The sequence below is a fragment of the Aotus nancymaae genome, unplaced genomic scaffold (genome assembly GCF_030222135.1).
Source record: "Aotus nancymaae isolate 86718 unplaced genomic scaffold, 86718_ANA_hifiasm-v0.15.2.pri h1tg000012l, whole genome shotgun sequence".
Taxonomy (NCBI): Eukaryota; Metazoa; Chordata; class Mammalia; order Primates; family Aotidae; genus Aotus; species Aotus nancymaae.
This window is the reverse complement of record NW_026988423.1, coordinates 17,921,016-17,939,195: the sequence shown is the minus strand read 5'-3', so window position 1 is coordinate 17,939,195 and position 18,180 is coordinate 17,921,016. Positions and strand designations below refer to the sequence as shown.

The window sequence follows — 18,180 nt, the reverse complement described above, 5'->3', positions numbered from 1 at the left end:
TACACAGATTCGGGCAGATTCCTGCCAAAGGGGCTGGCAGGAATTATATACAACTAAGCAATTTCTCCTTTGGTTTTATTTAGAATACCTTTATTCACTCATAATTATAAATGGGTCCACACACACACACACACACACACACACAGACACGCAAACCTGGGAGATATTTATTTTCAACCCCATTGATGATCACTGATGGATTTTTGTATGCTGATAGCAACTCTGCTATTAGTTCCACTGCAATTCACATGTGCTACATTTCATCTTACCGGTGAGGAACATATTCATGCTAAACACAGGCTGCTGCCCAATTGGGACAGTTTTGCCTCTATCTCAGTATCCACTGGGACCTACAATTTGGGTCAGTAGTCAAGTGGCTCAAAATAAAATGACTCAGACTTTCTTCCCTTTGGATGTCACAACTAGGCATTTTATCTGTGGGCAGAAATATCTGATGTTTAAAAATTAAAGATGTCAGGCGAGAGACACCTAATTCCTTCTTCAGGCAAAATCTGGAGCCAAGATTGTATTTCACTAACAGAGAAGACCAACCTACTTGAGCCACCTTAAATGTGACACGGTTGTACAAATACGTTATGTAGCTTTCTCCTACTGTGCCTGGACGCACATTGCACCAGGCTGAAAAAGGACAGGAGCGACACTGCAGAAGCAGAAAGGGGACTGTTAGCTGCATTCCTTTCCAAATGCAAAAAAAATAAAACTCATCATCTGAATTAAACCCATGCGAGCACAGCCTATTGTCACCAGCTCTGCTCTGCTGACAAAATGAAATCTCAAAAGCATCAGGAATTAAAATTCATCACAGCACACACACGGAGGGAACACCAAGAAAGCAGACTCTTAGCTGTGTTCTGCAGTAGAGAAAAAGAACCATTTCATGCAACACACAGAACCAGGAAATTCTTTTCTTCTCTGTTCAATTATGTATCAGAAGGCTTGGCCCTGGGAGCTGGAGCTATACTTTGCATACCTGCTTTCTGCCTTCTCGCTCTGCTTGATGAGATGTATGTCATTTTTTCTGTGCAACCAGAAATATTATAAAATCTAAAACTCCCACACAGCTTTGATGCTTGAACACTATAAACATGCACACATACTCATATGGTTTCTCAGGGGATTCAAGTCCTCCATACACATCTTACTTCATTAGAGCATTATAAAGACCAGCTTGGAACACGTTACAGTGGTGATTCCGTGCACATTTTCTACGATGAATAAAGAGGATGCAGTATGGCTCTTGACTCCATTGTCAAGAGATAAATTCCAGCCCTTTCATGTGGACTCTCAACCCAGGGGAGCCTGGATTAGTCTCCTTCTGCCCATCATTTTTCAAGCACTGAGGCAGGAGCCTGAAAGGAGACAGCAGGAAGGAGCTCTCTCCTTCCCCTGTGCTCTACGTATGAGGAGACAAAGCGGGGTACGCTGTCAGGAAGTAGTGGCTCCCTCCTTCTCGGCATCACCCTCTCCTTTTCCCCAAGCAGACATTTTTGCCTATTCCTTCCCTCCCTCTCAGTCTTTTCGCTGCTGCTGCATTAACACGCGCATGTGCGTGTTTATTTCAGAAGGAGGGATGGCAAAGCAAAAGCCAGGAAGGAGATGCTGTTCTTTTGTGTCCTCAGTGTTTCCCTAATCCTGGTCTATTTATAACTCGAGAGTCGATTTGGAAAGGCCTCCTCATGCACGGAGTATTCTTTCAATAATCACCCCCGTTCTTTCGCTGATGCTTGGTTTGCTCTCTTGGCCAAGCAGACGGCATGCTTAGGAAACCACACCAGGCTAGGAGCCTTCATGCATTCACAACTGTTGCTTTTAATAAAAGGGAAAACAACAGGCAGTGCTGAAACCTAGAAGTCGGCTCTGCAACAAGCGATCAGAGATCTGGCTGAGAGCAGCTCAGCCCTGTACTCACTAGCTGGTTCTGTGGTTGCAAGGGCAGGAAGAGGCCAGGTTGCTATGGAAACATGACAGACAGGGCACGGAAAGGTGAAGGAGAGAATGGAGATAAATTAAACTCATAAATATATATGTATATATACATGGATGTGTATATATTATATATATGTAGGCATCATTATAAAGAAAAAGACAGAGATGATGAAGGAGGTATTCTCTAACTCTCTTCTCTGATTTATCAATATTAATATACATATTTATTTATTTGTTATTTTGAGATGGAGTCTTGCTCTGTCCTCCAGGCTGGAGTGCAGTGGTGCAACCTCCATCTCCCAGGTTCAAGCGATTCTCCTGCCTCGGCCTCCTGAGTAGCTGAGATTATAGCCACCATGCCTGGCTAATTTTTGTATTTTATAATAGCGACAAGGTTTCACCATGTCACCTAGCCTGGTTTTGAACTTCTGGCCTCAAGCAATCCACCTTCCTCGGCCTCCCAAAGTGCTAAGTTTAGTGCCCGCCTTTAATATACATATTTAAAAGACCTTAATACACACATTTAAAAGAGATGATCAGAGAGTTTGCTGACAAATGACTCTCATGCAGCAAGAGATAACATAACTCTCATTTATTCTTGTGATTAATTCCAGCTGCTACATTCTGGGCAGTATGTTTTGTGTTTTTCACATTTAATCTTTAATTTTCACAAACACTTAAAAGGTAAGCCACCAAGCTAGCGCAGTGGAACCCAGTGGAAGCTCGCTGGATTCCCCAAGGCTGGAATCCAGCCTTCACCTTAGAGATAAGAAATCTGAGACTTGGGGAAGCTCAGTGACTTAGCCCACATCATGGAGCTTCAGGTGGAAGTAGTGGAGCTGTGATTTGAACCCAGGTTTGTCTACTTCCAAAGCCTGAACTCCATCTGCTATAGGATAGTGCCCGGAAAAGCATGGCATGGGGCGGTGGGCATGCTTCTGAGCCAACCGATGGCGACAGAGGGCTTCCGAGCTTGAGGCTTGAGTCACCTCCTGAGTCTGAGCCCAAACCACAGGGGCTTCTGATATATGAAGGTGAATAAAGCCTGCCAGGTGGCACCACCCTGCCTGCCCCTTTGCTGCTGTCTGCCACTCTGGGCAGATGCTGGCATTGCATCCTTGTCTTACTCAGCTGTGGTCTTACTTTGCTATTCCCCCCTGAAAACCTAGGTTCAAAACTCCAAATGGTGGCAGGTCTGAAGCCCCTTCTACTCCTGTGCATTCAGGAGAACAAAAGGACAGGATAGCAACATTAATGAGATCGGAAATGAGCAAGGCTTAGCCAGGATGACGAAAACTGAGAGTGACCAGTTGACATGACTGCTGGCTCTGTGGTAACAATCCCGGGTTGGCAAAGCAGAGCTTGATAAACATTAAGATGTTTGCGATTTTCTTTACGGTGGTGGGCTGTGGGTGACTACTCATCCTATTTCACAGAGGAGATAAACAAGGCTCACTTGTGAAGGGTTAAATGATTTGCCTAAGCGCCTACTGCCAGGCACACCTGCAAGCAGACGCTGTTTATTTTCTCACAAATATTTACAAGAAAAGTATGCATTTATGGATAAAGTGAAAGCTACAGGCCTCCCTATCTAATTTCAATGTCTAAATCCAACTGTGCCAATTAAAATGAAGGTAAAAACAAAACACTCCAACACATTTTCTATGACCCTGTAGAGCAGACATTTTTCTTGGTCAATTCCTTTGGCTTCTCCAAATACGAGCTTTGATCCAGCCCACTCAGAATCCTGAGGACAGGGCTGGCAGTGGCCGCTTCGGGGATCCTGCCTGCAGGGTTTTCTATCCAGAGCAATGCTTTTCCCTCGCCTCTCCTCCAGGGAAGGCTGCCCCTCATGGATCTTAGAGGCCCTGTGCCTATTTCTCTTCTCATCTGCTTCTCTACAACCTGACGCTGCTTTCCGCCAACTGAGTTGAATTGTCACCTGGTGAAGGAGATAACATTAGGCAGAACAAACTGTGGCTGGTGGAAAGCAACCTGCGGAGAGACGGATGAAGAAAATGATACTCACTATCTGGTGGAGACAGTGGAACAGGGGTAGACGAGCTAGCAGATGCCGCTGAAGAAAGAAAAATGAAGGTGGGAAAAAAAGATCATTGAGGCACACAGATACTGAATGAAAAAATGGAAGCGACAACTCTGGGGTGTCAGTATGGGGAGCTGAAGCGAGTTAAAGTGGGAAGAACAACACCGTGCATGAACAGGTGGCCAGGGCTCCTGTGAGGAGCAGGGCTCTCTCTAACGTCAAACCTTGAGACTGTGCGCCTGCCAAACCCTGCAGTTCAGGTAAGGTCTGGGCCAGGAACAGCTGCACAAGCCTCAAACCTTATCTGAAAACAAATACCCAGTTCAGCAGGACCAGCTGTCTCCATAGGACCAGAGGTACAGGAGGAAAGGGAATTTGGACCTCAGTTTAAGGTGAACCAGTGAAGGAGAAAATAGACATTGGCTTTCATGTTACACATCTGTATTTGTGTTTCTATATAGGTATATATTTCATATATGACTTTATTTATAGAAAACTATATGCCTCACTCATTTTTACATCTGAATGAATGAAACAGAAATGGCTGTCCTATTTAATGTGTACTACTGAGTGAGGTTCATGATCCTTTATTATACAGATGATGCTGCAACCACCACTGCCTTCCAAAAACTCCCATACAGAATGTGGTTATTTGGAGGCTGGTACAGAGAAGCTATGTAAATAATGTTCAGTGTTATTCTCACTCCTCCAGAGAATAGAAATGTTGAAGAGACTGCGACTGAAATTCTAGCCAGTCTTCTGTGTGGAGGATGATTAGTTGTGCATCTGAGATATTGAGACACTGGATCTTTGGTTTTTCATTGGCAAATATTTGGAAATAGTCCCATCAACAATCACAAAGCAAAGTCCCCTTTGAGAGTTGGATGAAAATTTGGAAAAACCTCAACATATCTCTGACACTGCCTTAACATCTGATACCCATGGTTTTGTCTTCCATATGAGGTCATCTCATTAAAGCATGAGTACAGTGTCACTGGAATCAAAGCAACAAAGAGCTGTAACTCATCATGATTGCATGGTCTGGTTAACGCAGGTAAAAGTATTTCTCTCCTTCCCTCTCTTTTCTTTGTTTGGCTTGAATTGTTTGCATAATTGTCCATCTGGCAAAGAGATGGAATTTTACATGCTTTAACTACATAGGTGACAATCCATTGAACTATACTTGCAGTGTGCCACCTGGGGGACAACATGTGAAAGTAAAAATCTCAAGATGCCTCTTTCGAAAAGCAGATACTCATTCATAATCTCTATACTAGGAAAGAAACCATCTATTTTGCTTCATGGTACAGAAGCAAATTAAGAGGTAATGTTTGGGCAATGAAATTATGAAGATGGGTAGCTTGGTCATGGAGGGGAAGATTCATACCAAATTGTAAGGAGTCTGACAGAAGCAGCCCCTCTCAAGGCAAACAGAGGTTCTGAGCTTTCCACCTGAGTGTCTTGATGGCATGCAGACATTTGGCTTAAAAATACATGAAATCAGCACATTTCCCCAGGTTAGAGTTTTATTTGTTTGTTTGGAGGCACAGCTTCCTCATTACCTTCACGCACATTCATGAACTATACACAAAGGAACCTCCAAACAGGTAAGCCATGCTTTCTAACTGGCCGCTTGAAAGCAGGCATCCATTAAGTATTTGTGGCTTTTACTAGCTCCCCTGCTCATCCCTACCTTGATATATCCACGTCCCTGAACCTGGAGAGGTCTATTAAAGAACCAAGAAAGCAACCCCGTTATTGAACCATCTCAGGAAACTTCAAGTGGTGAGTCAGTGCCAAATGCGCTGGTCTCGCCTGGCCCCTGGCAGCCCCGGAGTCTGGCAGCGGCACCTCCCTGTGCAGCACACTGGCCTCTACTGATTCTGTGCCTTCTCCTCCTTGGGTCTTGGGGTGTAATCAGGGCACAACTCCAGTGGCATGGGACCCTGCTGTGCATCTGCCTCCCAACAGTATTATAGGACAGGGGTGCAGTGTCAGCGGTGCCAGAAGCTGGCATCGGAAACCAGCTCAGTGCAAGTACACAGCTAAATTGGTGGTTGATTCTTTTTACCTAAGTTCAGAACACCTTTGTGTCTTCCAAAAAATGGGTGTAAGAACTCTGAGAAGGTCCTTCCTAAGGCTTGTCCTCAGTTCCTAGCAGCAAAATGGTGGGTTTGTCATAGCAGTGGTGACTGCTGGCAGCATCCTCCCAATGATATCTGTATTCAGGATGGATCTAAGGGCAGCAGGATAATCCGCGGGCTAAGTCCTCACTTCAGCAACTCAGGGAAGGTTATCAGGGCATAAAGAAAGACCATAACAAGTTATATTTGGTGATAATACGATGTTCCCATATGTTTACCGCCTCATCCTGCTAAAGTTCTTGCAAACGGAATGCTCAACTCTAAGACTATACCATGGTTCTACTTATCTAAAAGAAGTTTGCCTTTGATTCTTCAAACCATAACTTTATTATATGATTGAGAAAAACTGACTTTTGGTACCATCAACAATGGTCTTGGGGTGTAATCAGGGTGTATCATTCATGACCTACTTGGAATGCAGAGACGACACCATCCTTTTCCAAAGGGCTTCTTGGAGTCGTGGTTACTTATATGTTTTGATACTATCAGACGATAAAAAGCAAGATCCAGAGATCTCTTTTTTGTAGTTAAAAATTTAAATTTAAAATTTCATTAAAATTTTCATTTTTAACATTGACTTTAAAAATATAGCTTCTGCTATTAAAAAAAATATCTCACCTTTGCAAGAACTGAGCTGGCAATGCATGAAAACCACTGTGGTCTTTGAAGTCCAAGACCCAGTTACTCTGATTCAGTACTCAAACTCCAGTTACTGGTTAGAAACTCAGAGGGGGGCCTCATCCCAGCCTTACTTTCTTTAATGTAAGTAAGCCAGCATTCATTTACTGATCAAATCCAGATCAGAGGAAACCTGGAGACTCAGGTGAACCACCAGTTAAAGATCAGGGGAAAGATATAGAAGGAAGGTTCCCTCATGCCCAGAGTGGTTCCTCCTGAAGTTGCTTAGGGTGCAGCTGCTAGCCCAGAGCAGGCACCTGTCAGTCCTACCTGACGGCTCCATCCCCCAACTCTGATGCCTTCCAGAGCTGGTTCATCCTGGCACCAACTCTGCTGAGGTAGGAGATTTGACACTTGCTCAGAGTCTCAGAACACCTACATGCAGCTACTTCGTATTTGCTGTTGCTGCAATATTTCTGAATAAACATTAAAAAGATAGGCTTCCCTGAGTGCCTTTCAGGAGCCAGGAGACTTTTATAAAAAGAGTGTACAGCTTCCTGAATACCTTTTCTTCTGTGTCTGTCTGGGTAACACCTCCCTCCACTATTCTCTGCACTCAGCCTAGGAAGAGCCAAATCTCAGGAGAAAGGAAGTTTAGGGGCATTTCTGCAGGCGGACGGGGTCAGCTACAGTTCATCTTTCTGTTACCCTTTTTCCCTGTGTCCTCTATTTACAGCTTACATGATTAGCATGTCCTTCCAGTGGGGAATCTCCCCGTCCCTACCATGCATAGCAGAAGAGTTCCTACATTAGCTGGTTAGTCTTCCCCAAACGAGGAAATGCACACTGCAAGTAACTACATGCTGAAGAACAGAGATGACCAGAACTAGAGATTTAACCCTGCAATAGCTGCCTGCTAGACATGCCCATGACTTGGAACCAAAGTTCATGCTCTGTTTTGACGATGGCAGCTACTGCAGGAGCCTCCCTGACCAGTCCTCCTATTCCCCTCCAGCTACCAAGCTGACAGACCAAAAGAAAGGAAGCAACTGAGCTCCATTCCTTTATCTTCTAAAAGCAAATATGAAAATACTTTCAGATTCTTTTTCCCTTTAAGGTGTTTTGAATAGTGGCCTGGTGGGGCTGTGGTCACTTTCCCGGCATCTGGCTGAAGGTGAGGCGGGGCAATAGCGTGTTATTCAGGGCCCATCTGCAGACTTCCACCATGCTTGGCTCAGCAAACGCCATCTTTGCCGTGGGGTAATCATCACACACAAAAATTAATAAATAAGCACAATTTCCAAAGACACAGAAGTTGCATGCTCTAAAACAGGAAGAGTGTTAGCCTCTTGGAGTAACCTACAGACGTTAACAACAGCACAACTAGACTAAGGTCAGTGTGGTTAGGGCCCAGACAGTATCATCTACTTCAGCCTCTAGGGGACAAAAAAGGGACCGGAACTAAATTAAGAACTAGAACTAGCAGATGTTAACGCTATGGAAACAGGTAATGAGGTATGAAGAGGCACTTACGTGGAGGAGGGCTATCTGCATTTCCCATGGATGGAACACAGACGAAAAGAAAAGACAAGAGACAGACCCAAGAAAAAAAAAAGATGCAAAAGAAATGAATAGAATCCTCAGAGCACATGGAGCTGGAAACTCAAATTATCAAATTACTTCAAATCCAGAGAAAGAAGCCATTCCTGTAGAAGGAAGATGAGACAGGCTTTCCTATTTCTGGGAAGAAGTAAGGGTCGTGGGTCCCTTTGCAAGCCCCTGGCTTCAAAGAGAAGGAAGCAAAGGATTCTCCCAGGTGCATTTTAAATCCAGGGGTCAGAGAGCCCAGAGAACTCTGAGCACTCGGGAATTTAGCTCTACAGTATCTTCATTAGCTGGGTGGACTCAGGAGCTTTCCAGGGCAGCATCTCTGTCTGCAGAGGGGTATGACAGGAGCAGGGCTGCTTGCCCGGAGCCTGGCTGCTGGTAGGAAGGGAGGGCAAAGTGGGACAGGCGTAGTTTAAGGAAAGAGGAAATGGCAGAGGAAAACCTAGAGATATAGTCCTGAGTGGAATCAGGGAGAAGCAATTCTCTGGAAAGAGACTGTGAGGGATGCTCCTGGTATGGGAGAGAGAGGAGCAGAAAAGGCCAAGGCCAGGGCTGCCTCTTCCCCTTGGCTTTGCTGGGTTTCTGCTGCTGCTCATATATTCTATAGCAATCTCCATTTGTCTCTGACTTATATCTCTGCTGCATCAAAAATCCCACAATGCATTATGTGAACTGTCACCATCTTTACCCTCTTCCTACAAGTCACAGGGTGCTTAGAGCTTCTGTGGCCTGTCAAAAAGCAACTCTCCCAGATGCTTCAACAACTCACTGCTGGGTTTCTCCCCACTGCCTTTAATAATGTGTCAGTGGCTTCCCCTTGGCGGTTACTCTAACAAGCTAAACCGGCTACTAGGACAGTGTCCCTAACCCCTTGGAGAAAGAGAGGATGAAGGGACTGTATGTTAAGCCGTCACTGAGAGCCAGAGAACTAGGAGGTGGGGCCTCTGGGAGCAGAGGGATCTGAAAGACAAAAAGCTGTGATCTGAACAATGACACGGGCCAACTCGAGGTCCCCTGCTGCCCCCAAGGAGAAGAGGGTGGGCTGGGAAGAGGCAGGCAGCTGCCTTTACTTACGGACTGGCTGTGTCTTGAACTCGGAGGCCGCGCTGATCTCGCCCAGCCCTTTGCCGTTGAGCGCCGCCAGCCTGACAGCGTACGTCGTCTCGGGCTTCAGGCCCACGATGGTGACGATGCCCTCCATGCTGGCTGTTGTGAGAATATGGGAAGGATCACAAAAGAGTGAAAGTCTATCATTAAAATGGTGCAGCTGCTCTGGAAAACAGTAGGGATGGTCCTCAAAAAATTAACTGTAGATTTATCATTTGGTCCAGCCATTTTATTTCTGGGCATATGCATAGAATTAAAAGTCGGGAACACACAGACACAGATACCTGGATATCCATGTTCACACAGCATCATTCACAATAGCCAAAAGGCAGACACAACCCAAATGACCATTGATTTATGAATGGATACATGAAATATGGCATGTACATACAATGAAATGTTATTCCACCTTCAAAGGGAAGGAAATTCTGACACATGCTACAACACGGATGAACTTTGAAGGTATTATGGTAAGTGAAATAAAATAAGCTAGTCATAAAGAACAAATGCCATATGATTCCACTTATATGAGGTACTTAGAATAGCCAACTACATAGAGACAGAAAGAATGGTGGTTGCCAGGGGCTGCGGGGAGATAGCAAATGAAGAGTTAGTGTTCAATGGGTACAGAGTTTCAGTTTGGGATAATAAGTGCTGAAGATGGATAGTGGTGATGGTTACGACTTAGTGCCACTGAACTGTACACTTACAAATGGTTGAATGTAAAATGTATGCTATGTACATTTTATCATAATACAAATAACTAGAATTGATCTTTTTTTAAAAAAAAGTCTAGTGGACAGATAGTAACATGAGATCAATCTGCTACAAAATTGGTAGGAGGTTTCAGAGGGAGGTTAGGAAGGTAAAGTGATTGCTTTCCTCTGGCTCTAATCCTGATTTCCCAGCAGCTTCTCTTGGCTCCACCAGCTCCCCCAAGAAGCTGAAGGAGTGTTGGAAGCTTTCTGGCAGAACTAATTCTGAGGAAAACTCTGTTGGACTATGTCTCTGAATGGCTGTGATACCAAAATCCCAGCTCACTCCCAATTCCACTCTAACTACCCCATAGCAGACCAGGATTAAAACTTTGTACAGACACAAAACATACTTCACTGAGTTATTCCAATTAAACCCAAAAGGGGGAATCCAACATAAGCACACACCATCCTTGGATGATCTGGGTTCAGAAGCTTCACACTGCAGTAATCCAAGGGTCTGCCTTTTAATCTTTAGCTTGGAACTTGGAAAGATATCACAGGAGTGATTTAAGAGCAGACTTGTCCTGCTGGCTCTGTTTGCTTGGTTACTATCACAATTATAGGACAGTCACTGAGCACAGATATCCAAGCAGGACTGGCTGGATGTCAGCAGAAAATCTGAAGCACAGGTAACTGTGAACTGAGGAGGGTGGACTGGACTCATCTGGCCATGCTCAGAACCTATTCACTGGCCTCATCTATCTGTGCTCAGAACCTATTAACTGGACTCATCTATCTGTGCTCAGAACCTATTCACTGGACTCATCCATCTCTGCTCAGAACCTATGTGCTGGACTCATCTGGCCATGCTCAGAACCTGTGCACTGGGCTCATCTATCTATGCTCAGAATCTATGAACTGGGCTCATCTATCTATGCTCGGAACCTATGCACTGGACTCATCTGTCTGTGCTCAGAATCTATGCACTGGACTCAACTATCTATGCTCGGAACCTATGCACTGGACTCATCTATCTGTGCTCAGAACCTATGCACTGGACTCACCTATCTATGCTCAGAACCTACGCACTAGACTCATCTGGCTGTGCTCAGAATGTACGGACTGGATTTATCTGGCTGTGCTCAGAACGTACCGGACTCATCTGGCTGTGCTTCAGAACCTATGCACTAGACTCATCTGGTTGTGCTCAGAACCTATGGACCGGACTTATCTAGCTGTGCTCAGAATCTATGCACTGGACTCATCTGGCTGTGCTCAAAACCTATGCAAGGCTCCTGCCTGGAATGTGGTAGACATGCCTTCATCCATCCTGGCAGGGTCATGAGAACCAGGCTCTGAAGCACAAGCATGGGTTGGGGCTGCAGTAGGGGCAACAACTCTACAAGGAGATGTGACCATGACCTAATTCTGGAGGCACAGTTACCAGTTCTGTAGGGACATGCACAGGATGGCAGGTGGGGACATCTGAGTACTGAGGCACTCGTGGTCCCAATGGAAACACCGACTCCTCCCAACTCACCTTCCTTGGCATCATACCACTTGGAATGCCATACTTCTTCACCCACTGCTCTCCACTCAGCTTTGTATTTGAGGATGGGCACCCCACCCGTGGCCTCTGGTTCATCAAACTGCACCTGGGCTGTGCTGGAGTATGGCTCCACCTGGTCGATGGATGGTGAAGAGGGGGTGTCTGTGGGGAGGACACATATGGAGACCCAGGTGAGCCCAGTTTGTCCCAGGACTGTTAACTCCCAATCACCAAGGCATGTCTTTGTCATTTTTGCTCCCTCTTGGGAATCCTGTTGCTATATCCTGTCCTCCTGGCCCATCTCACCAGATGGTTCTCCCACAACATGCCCCATGCTCAGATCCAGTGGCTCCCAGCTTTCCAACCCTCTGGCTTTGCTGACCCTGGCTCTTTCTTCTTCCCAATATCCTGGAATCACTCAAGTACACAAATTGGGCTGGCAGGGGTAAGGGAGTGTGTGTGGCAGCTGCTGTAAGGGGCACTTACCTGCTTGAACAAGGATGAATTCCAACGACTCCTGCCCAATGCGGTTCACTGCAGTACAGTTGTAGTTTCCAAAATCATTCTCAGAATCCGGGGTCACCTTTAGAAGGAAGGGGCTCTTGGGTTACAAGTGTCCCATGGGATGGTCACAGACTCAGATCTTTATTTACTGGATTAAGTTAGTGAAAAACAGAACTAGTAAAGCACGAATCATTACCTCCCGCCCAGCCTTAAACAAGAGAAAAGAATAGCAGAAGGGCTCATGGGAGAGGCACATTCAGGGAGGAGACTGGTGGAGCAGGTGAAGGGGAGCTGAAATGAGGCCTGGTATCTTCTCCAGCTCATGCTTTCCCTGCCTAGGATGTGCCAGAGAAGCAGGAGAGAGGACTTGAGCTGAATTCTGGAGCCCACCTAGAGTCAAACTGTGCTTCCTCCATTCTGCCTCACTCCCATCCTGACTTACCTCCAGATAGCTGGCAGAGGGGGTGCTGTAGATCTTGATATTGCTGTAGTTGGAGCTTGGCAGCAGCTGACCATCCCGAAACCACGAGATTGTGGCACTGGGGTAGGCAAATACCTCGCAGGTGATGTTAACCTGGTTCCCCTCCCAAGTATACACAGCCACAGGACCCTGTAGCTTGGGGGCATCTACAATAAATAACAATGACTGTCAGGATGACTGCCATGGTCATGGAGCTCCCATATCCTGTCTCCTGGCACTGGAAAGGCAGGTGTGCCCCAAAGCAGAGCTAGTGCTTGGTATAGTAGAGGTCAAGGTCATTTTAGAATTCCTGTGCACTTGCACAGCATGGGAAGGCTCAAGGGCATGGCAGGCTTGTAAGAAGCCTAGAGATAATGTGTGTGGGGTGGCATGAGGACAGAGCTCTGAAATGGCTTAGGGCCAGCTGCAGGAAATGCAAGCAGAGCTCATAGGGTGCAGGTAGGTCCTTGCTGCTGTTTTCCTCTCTCATCCTGATTCTGCCTTGCCCCTTCCTCCCCCAAGTCCTTCCCCATTTATTCCTCACATTGCACTTCAAGGTACATGGACTGGGAGTCCTGGCCGATGGTGTTGCTGGCAGTGCAGATGTACTCTCCGGCGTCGGTGTACTGGATGCTCTTCAGGGTCAGTGACGACACGCGGGCATGGCTGCGCACCACCATATGCCCGTCCAGAGTCTGCCAGGAGGAAAGGGCATGTGTCAGAGCCTGAGACAGAGCGGAGGGCAACAGTGCTATGGCAGGACAGGGGCTAGGAGACTAGGTCATCGCTTGTCTGTGACCCATCTCACCTCCCCTCTCCTCTGTGCCAATGGCTCTTACTCTAGGTACCATCTAATGGGGGAGGCTCTGGGAAGCAGCATAAGACTGGGAGTTTCCAAAACAGAAAATGAGTCTCAGTTACGTCAGGCAGCCTGATCTAAGTGCCAAGATTGGTTTGGGGCTAGGTCCCCCAAGATGACTTTGTTTGGGATGTCTAAAATGGAAGCCAAGACTCTGGCCAGCAGATATTACAGCAGCAGCAGCCCTGCCTCATGAGATCCTGGGAAACCTGCATTCCCAGCCTTCCTTTCTGTCTGCCCACTTGCCAGTTCCATAGTGCATGTACCTGTAGCAGGACATTCCAAAGTGCCCAACATAAGAAATTATTAAAGAAACCCTTATTTGTGCAGCTGCCTCTCTTTCCTGGATGCTTAAAAATAAGATAATCCCATGTAAAAACAAGTCAAACAACTAAAAGATCAGGAGCCGTTACACTGGAAGTGAGGGTAACTGGGTTCTCTCTCTAGAGACAACGGCACAGACAGTCCCAGGCAGGTCTGGGAACCCTGACGCCTTGGCCACCACCATTTTATAGTCCTTGATACAGCAATGGGCTTCCTAAATCTCTGGAATTATAATGATTGGTCAAAAAGAGAATAAGCACATGGTCCTTAGGCAATGGGAACTGGAATATTTCCAAGGGGATTTTCCCCTTGACATTCTACGTAAAATGGTTGCTGGAACGGGAAGAGTCTAGGCATATGGCCCAACTTCAGATCCTCAGGAAAGTTGGTGATCTGGAGAAGGTTCTTGTTCCATGTAGACTGGGCCCCCTTGTCTCCAGTATGTAATGCTCTGTACAGATGTACAGGAGGTTACATTCTGCACCTGAGGTCTGCCATCCCATGCGTTGGGTCTTTAAAGAATGACAGAACACTTGGCTTGAGGTTCTTGGGATATGGTGGTTTGGGGCCGTGAAGCCCAGAACTGCAATGTCATACAGCAGCTAGATTAGGAAGCTCACAAGCGAGGCAACACTGGCCTTGTTCAGCAGTCTCAGCAGATCTACCGTGAGAAGTCTCTCTGACCATCACTGATAGATCTAGTCTATTCTGGTCATCTGAGCCCACTGCATTTCATGTCTGGAAACTGAAAACCAACTGCTAGCAAGAAGACAGAAGAGCCAAGCAAAGTCAAGACTGCCTACTGCTGCGGGTGCCTTTCCTCTCTGGAATGAGTGCTCTGACGCTCTGCTTTGATCTATAAATCTGGGAGGCTGGTTGGTTGAGAGCTGCATCCCAGGAGATGCCATACATTAATGAGAGATGACAACAAACAGGTGTAGAGCACTTCGCTAGAAAGCCTCATGACACCCAGTTTGTTGGAGATACTGGATTTGTGAGGGCTGACAGTGCTGATACATTCCAGGACTTTTTTCATACATCATACTCAAGACTTTACCCATGAGTCTAGACTAGTGGCCTCGAGAGCATGGGGCATCCTGGCAGGTATCTCTAAAGGGCTGTGCTGACCTGCTTATCACTCCTACTTGTCCAAAACAAAGCAGGACTGAAGGCAGAGGGAACTAAGGATAACCCCTGACCTTCCTGGCTATCTCTGTGGTATCAACCAGCAACTGAACTGTAATTCTTTGTGACACAGATCAGACTTGTCCTGGGGCTGCCACACACAGACTTGGAAACTGGACCATAATCTTCTGGAAGTCAAGAGAACATTTCCATAAGGAAGATATGTTGTAACAAAAGAGGCAGAGAAACTCATGTAGGCAAGAACAGGACCTTAATGACAACAAAGCAGGGGATATTCCAAGGCTTTACTCAGAATAATCTAGAAAATAGTTGAAGAGAAACTCAGAAAACATTTGCAAAAAAATTTCCTATCTAGTTTCTTTCAGGAAATTTCTCCGTGTGGAAATTCCTCTTGTTTATTGATGTCCACAGACCAGCCTTCTTACTTTGCAGTGATTCACTACAGATTTCATGATAGAATTATCTGCCAGATGCCCAGTTCTTCCTTTGAAGATACACAGATAGACTTCAGTGTCATTAGATTATCTTCGCCTGAAATGCTCTTACTCTGGCTCCTGCACAACTTCAGGGAGAGCCACCTACCAGCCATCCAGACAAAAAGTCACACTGACCACCCAGGATGCAGCAGAAGGAGCAGATGAGCTCTGGGCAAGTATGAAAAGATATTGATGGCAAGAAAACTCCCTTTTCCCCCCCAAAAAGTATGAAGGGTAATGATAATTATTCTTCTCATCAAAATGTTTTTGTCTTCCTCCTTCCAGGTAAAAGTGCTAACGCTTTGCCAGAACTTACAAAATGAAATTGACCATAACCCGCGCCTTCTTTTGCACTCATCTGGACTTATGGTCTTCATCTCCGAATGAGACAAACAGGAGAGAATGGAACTTCTGAGCCCTAGGGGCAGCATTCACTTGAAAGTCAATTACATCCAAAGTAAGACACTCACGATAAGGACACTTCTGAAAAACGGAGTGAGGTGTCTGCTTTCCTGGGAGTAAACCTATTATTTCCACTTACAATAACAATTCTCTTAACATCTCCTTAATGCTTCCTGATAAATCTTAGTTCCTCCTCAACCAGGTCTAAATGAGTACAAATAGGGAAAGTTGTATATGGACAAGCAGAATGAGATCTGCAGCTGCTTAAGAGTGGTTGATAACCCTTCTTCTCTCTCTTCCCCAATCCCAGTGGGTCCATGACTTTTGAACAATAAAGCACCCAACCTGCGATAGCACTAAGTGATTCCTATGCCACAGGTGGGAAGGATCTCAGTGACAATATACACTTAACCGTCGCCCCTATGACAGGGAGGAAGGTCTTATACACAGGAAGTTTATAATGAACTGGATTTGACAATGGCAGCATGTTCACACGTGCAGAAACTAAGATCAGTGCCTGGGGACAGGCAGTCAACTTTTAAATATTCTTGACCTGAACACATGAGTTATACGTTCTGAATAATTATCATTTCTGAGAGACTAAGAGGATAGATTTACCAAATTAAAATACAGAATCTATAGGATCACCATGTTTTGCATTTATAGCATTACACGATCAAAGCCCCATCTGGATAAGAGGCAAAGGCTATTTTAAAAAAGTCCTTAGAGATTAGATCCTTGAATCTCATCTAAAGTCTACTGGCTTTATTTTCACTGTATATCACTTCATATAAATCAGGTAAAAAATTATAGGCATGATGATAAGTAGGGTCTTGAGGTGTGGCAATCAAGGTCTAAAGATTAATATTTAGCTTCAGTTTTCAAACTAAGTCCCACATTATCCAAACTGAAGCAATGAGTCATAGAAATTTCAAAGGCTAAGTGTTACTGACCTTAAAAAAACATAAAACCATTTGTACCACATCATTCTAATCTCATGAATTTAATGCTCTATAAAAGTAACGGAGATGGGTTTAGCATTTGGGAAAACCAATGAGAGACATCATTTGCATTGCTTTTGAGATGAAATGTGATGTGATAATTTACCAAGACCGATCATTATAAAATAAGTGAGCAACAAGATGAGTTGAGCTGGAAAGGAAAGGGAGGAGTGGGTTTTTAGATCACTAACTCTGTGACATTATGGTCCAGAGCCACATCAACCATGTGAGTCAAAAAACTTTCACCATTTAAAAATGCCTGGCCTGGGAATTGGGGGCAATTTATTTATATCAGTATAATTACCTGGATGTGATTTTACCAGCACCAGCGAGAGAATAAGATCCCATTTTAGGAAATAATATGGATTTGTTCATCCACTCCCAACACAGCTTGCTTGCTCATCCTAAAGTAATACTATTGCTAAGTAATGTCTACCACTATCGACCTATTCTTTAATCTAACTAAATTACTAATTAGTTTAGCATGTCTGGTTATTAAACTGCAATGGTGAGTTAAACTGTAACGCTTTCAAAACTAAAGACTGGCTAGTGGTCAGGTAAGCTATACCTCTTGCTTCTCTGGTCGAGTCCACGAAGCCTGGAGAGAACAAGATATAAAACACAACAAGAAAGCAGTAAAATTTTACAACATGTTGCTTTAGAGAATGTTTCACACTGCATTCCGTGCACATGCAGCTTTTCTTTAATTCAGAACTTTTTCCAAGGCCCACTTTCAATGGTGTGTTTATTACACAATTTAATTTAGGATTTAGCTTATGTTCAGCTTTTTTCCCCCTTAGGCACATTAAAATGTATAATTCAAAAGGTTCAGGCTTTCCTAATCTTTGTTATATCTAGATATGAATACCAGTAGGACCGGACTGCTCTCATTCCAAAACACCTTAAATATTGCTCATAGTATTTGGTGGCATGACTGGTTCTAATCACATTATCTAAAGATACTTAGAGAGTAGGTTTCCTCCTTTGGATTTTATAAGGCAGCTTATCACAGATATACTAATGCCATTTTATGCTCATGCATTTTATAACTCTTTGCATGCATTCTGTTAAAATCAAATTTTTTTTTTGTTCCAAAAGGAACAAAGCAAGGAGCAGAGAGGTCCTTGAGACCGGGAGTCAGGAAGCTTTGAGGATACCAAATGGGAGTGGTTGTGGGAGGGCTCCAGTCCTTAACAGCAGAGAATGCCCAGATGGTATGCAGCCTCCAGCACGTACCATCTCCATCAAACACCGCATTCCATTCACAAGTTGGCATTCGCAAGCCAACCCAGA

At 45.0% G+C, this 18,180-nt stretch overlaps 1 protein-coding gene across 21 annotated transcripts in view; it reads right to left on the bottom strand.

Moving 5' to 3' along the window:
* Positions 1–18,180, bottom strand: part of NCAM1 (neural cell adhesion molecule 1) — a 311,446-nt gene that overhangs the window by 33,309 nt on the left and 259,957 nt on the right. For 4 of the 21 annotated variants that reach the window (XM_064375417.1, XM_021671140.2, XM_012470500.2 and 1 more), the window contains exons 9-17: positions 17,456–17,485; positions 13,224–13,374; positions 12,662–12,846; positions 12,202–12,298; positions 11,707–11,877; positions 9,436–9,567; positions 8,287–8,301; positions 3,977–4,024; positions 1,931–1,972 (exon numbers count right to left, since the gene is read on the bottom strand). In XM_064375417.1, the coding sequence (XP_064231487.1) occupies positions 1,931–1,972; positions 3,977–4,024; positions 8,287–8,301; positions 9,436–9,567; positions 11,707–11,877; positions 12,202–12,298; positions 12,662–12,846; positions 13,224–13,374; positions 17,456–17,485 (871 nt within the window). The remainder of the gene's footprint in view (positions 1–1,930; positions 1,973–3,976; positions 4,025–8,286; positions 8,302–9,435; positions 9,568–11,706; positions 11,878–12,201; positions 12,299–12,661; positions 12,847–13,223; positions 13,375–17,455; positions 17,486–18,180) is intronic. The other 17 variants (XM_012470511.2, XM_012470519.2, XM_021671142.2 and 14 more) reach the window with 6 other exon arrangements.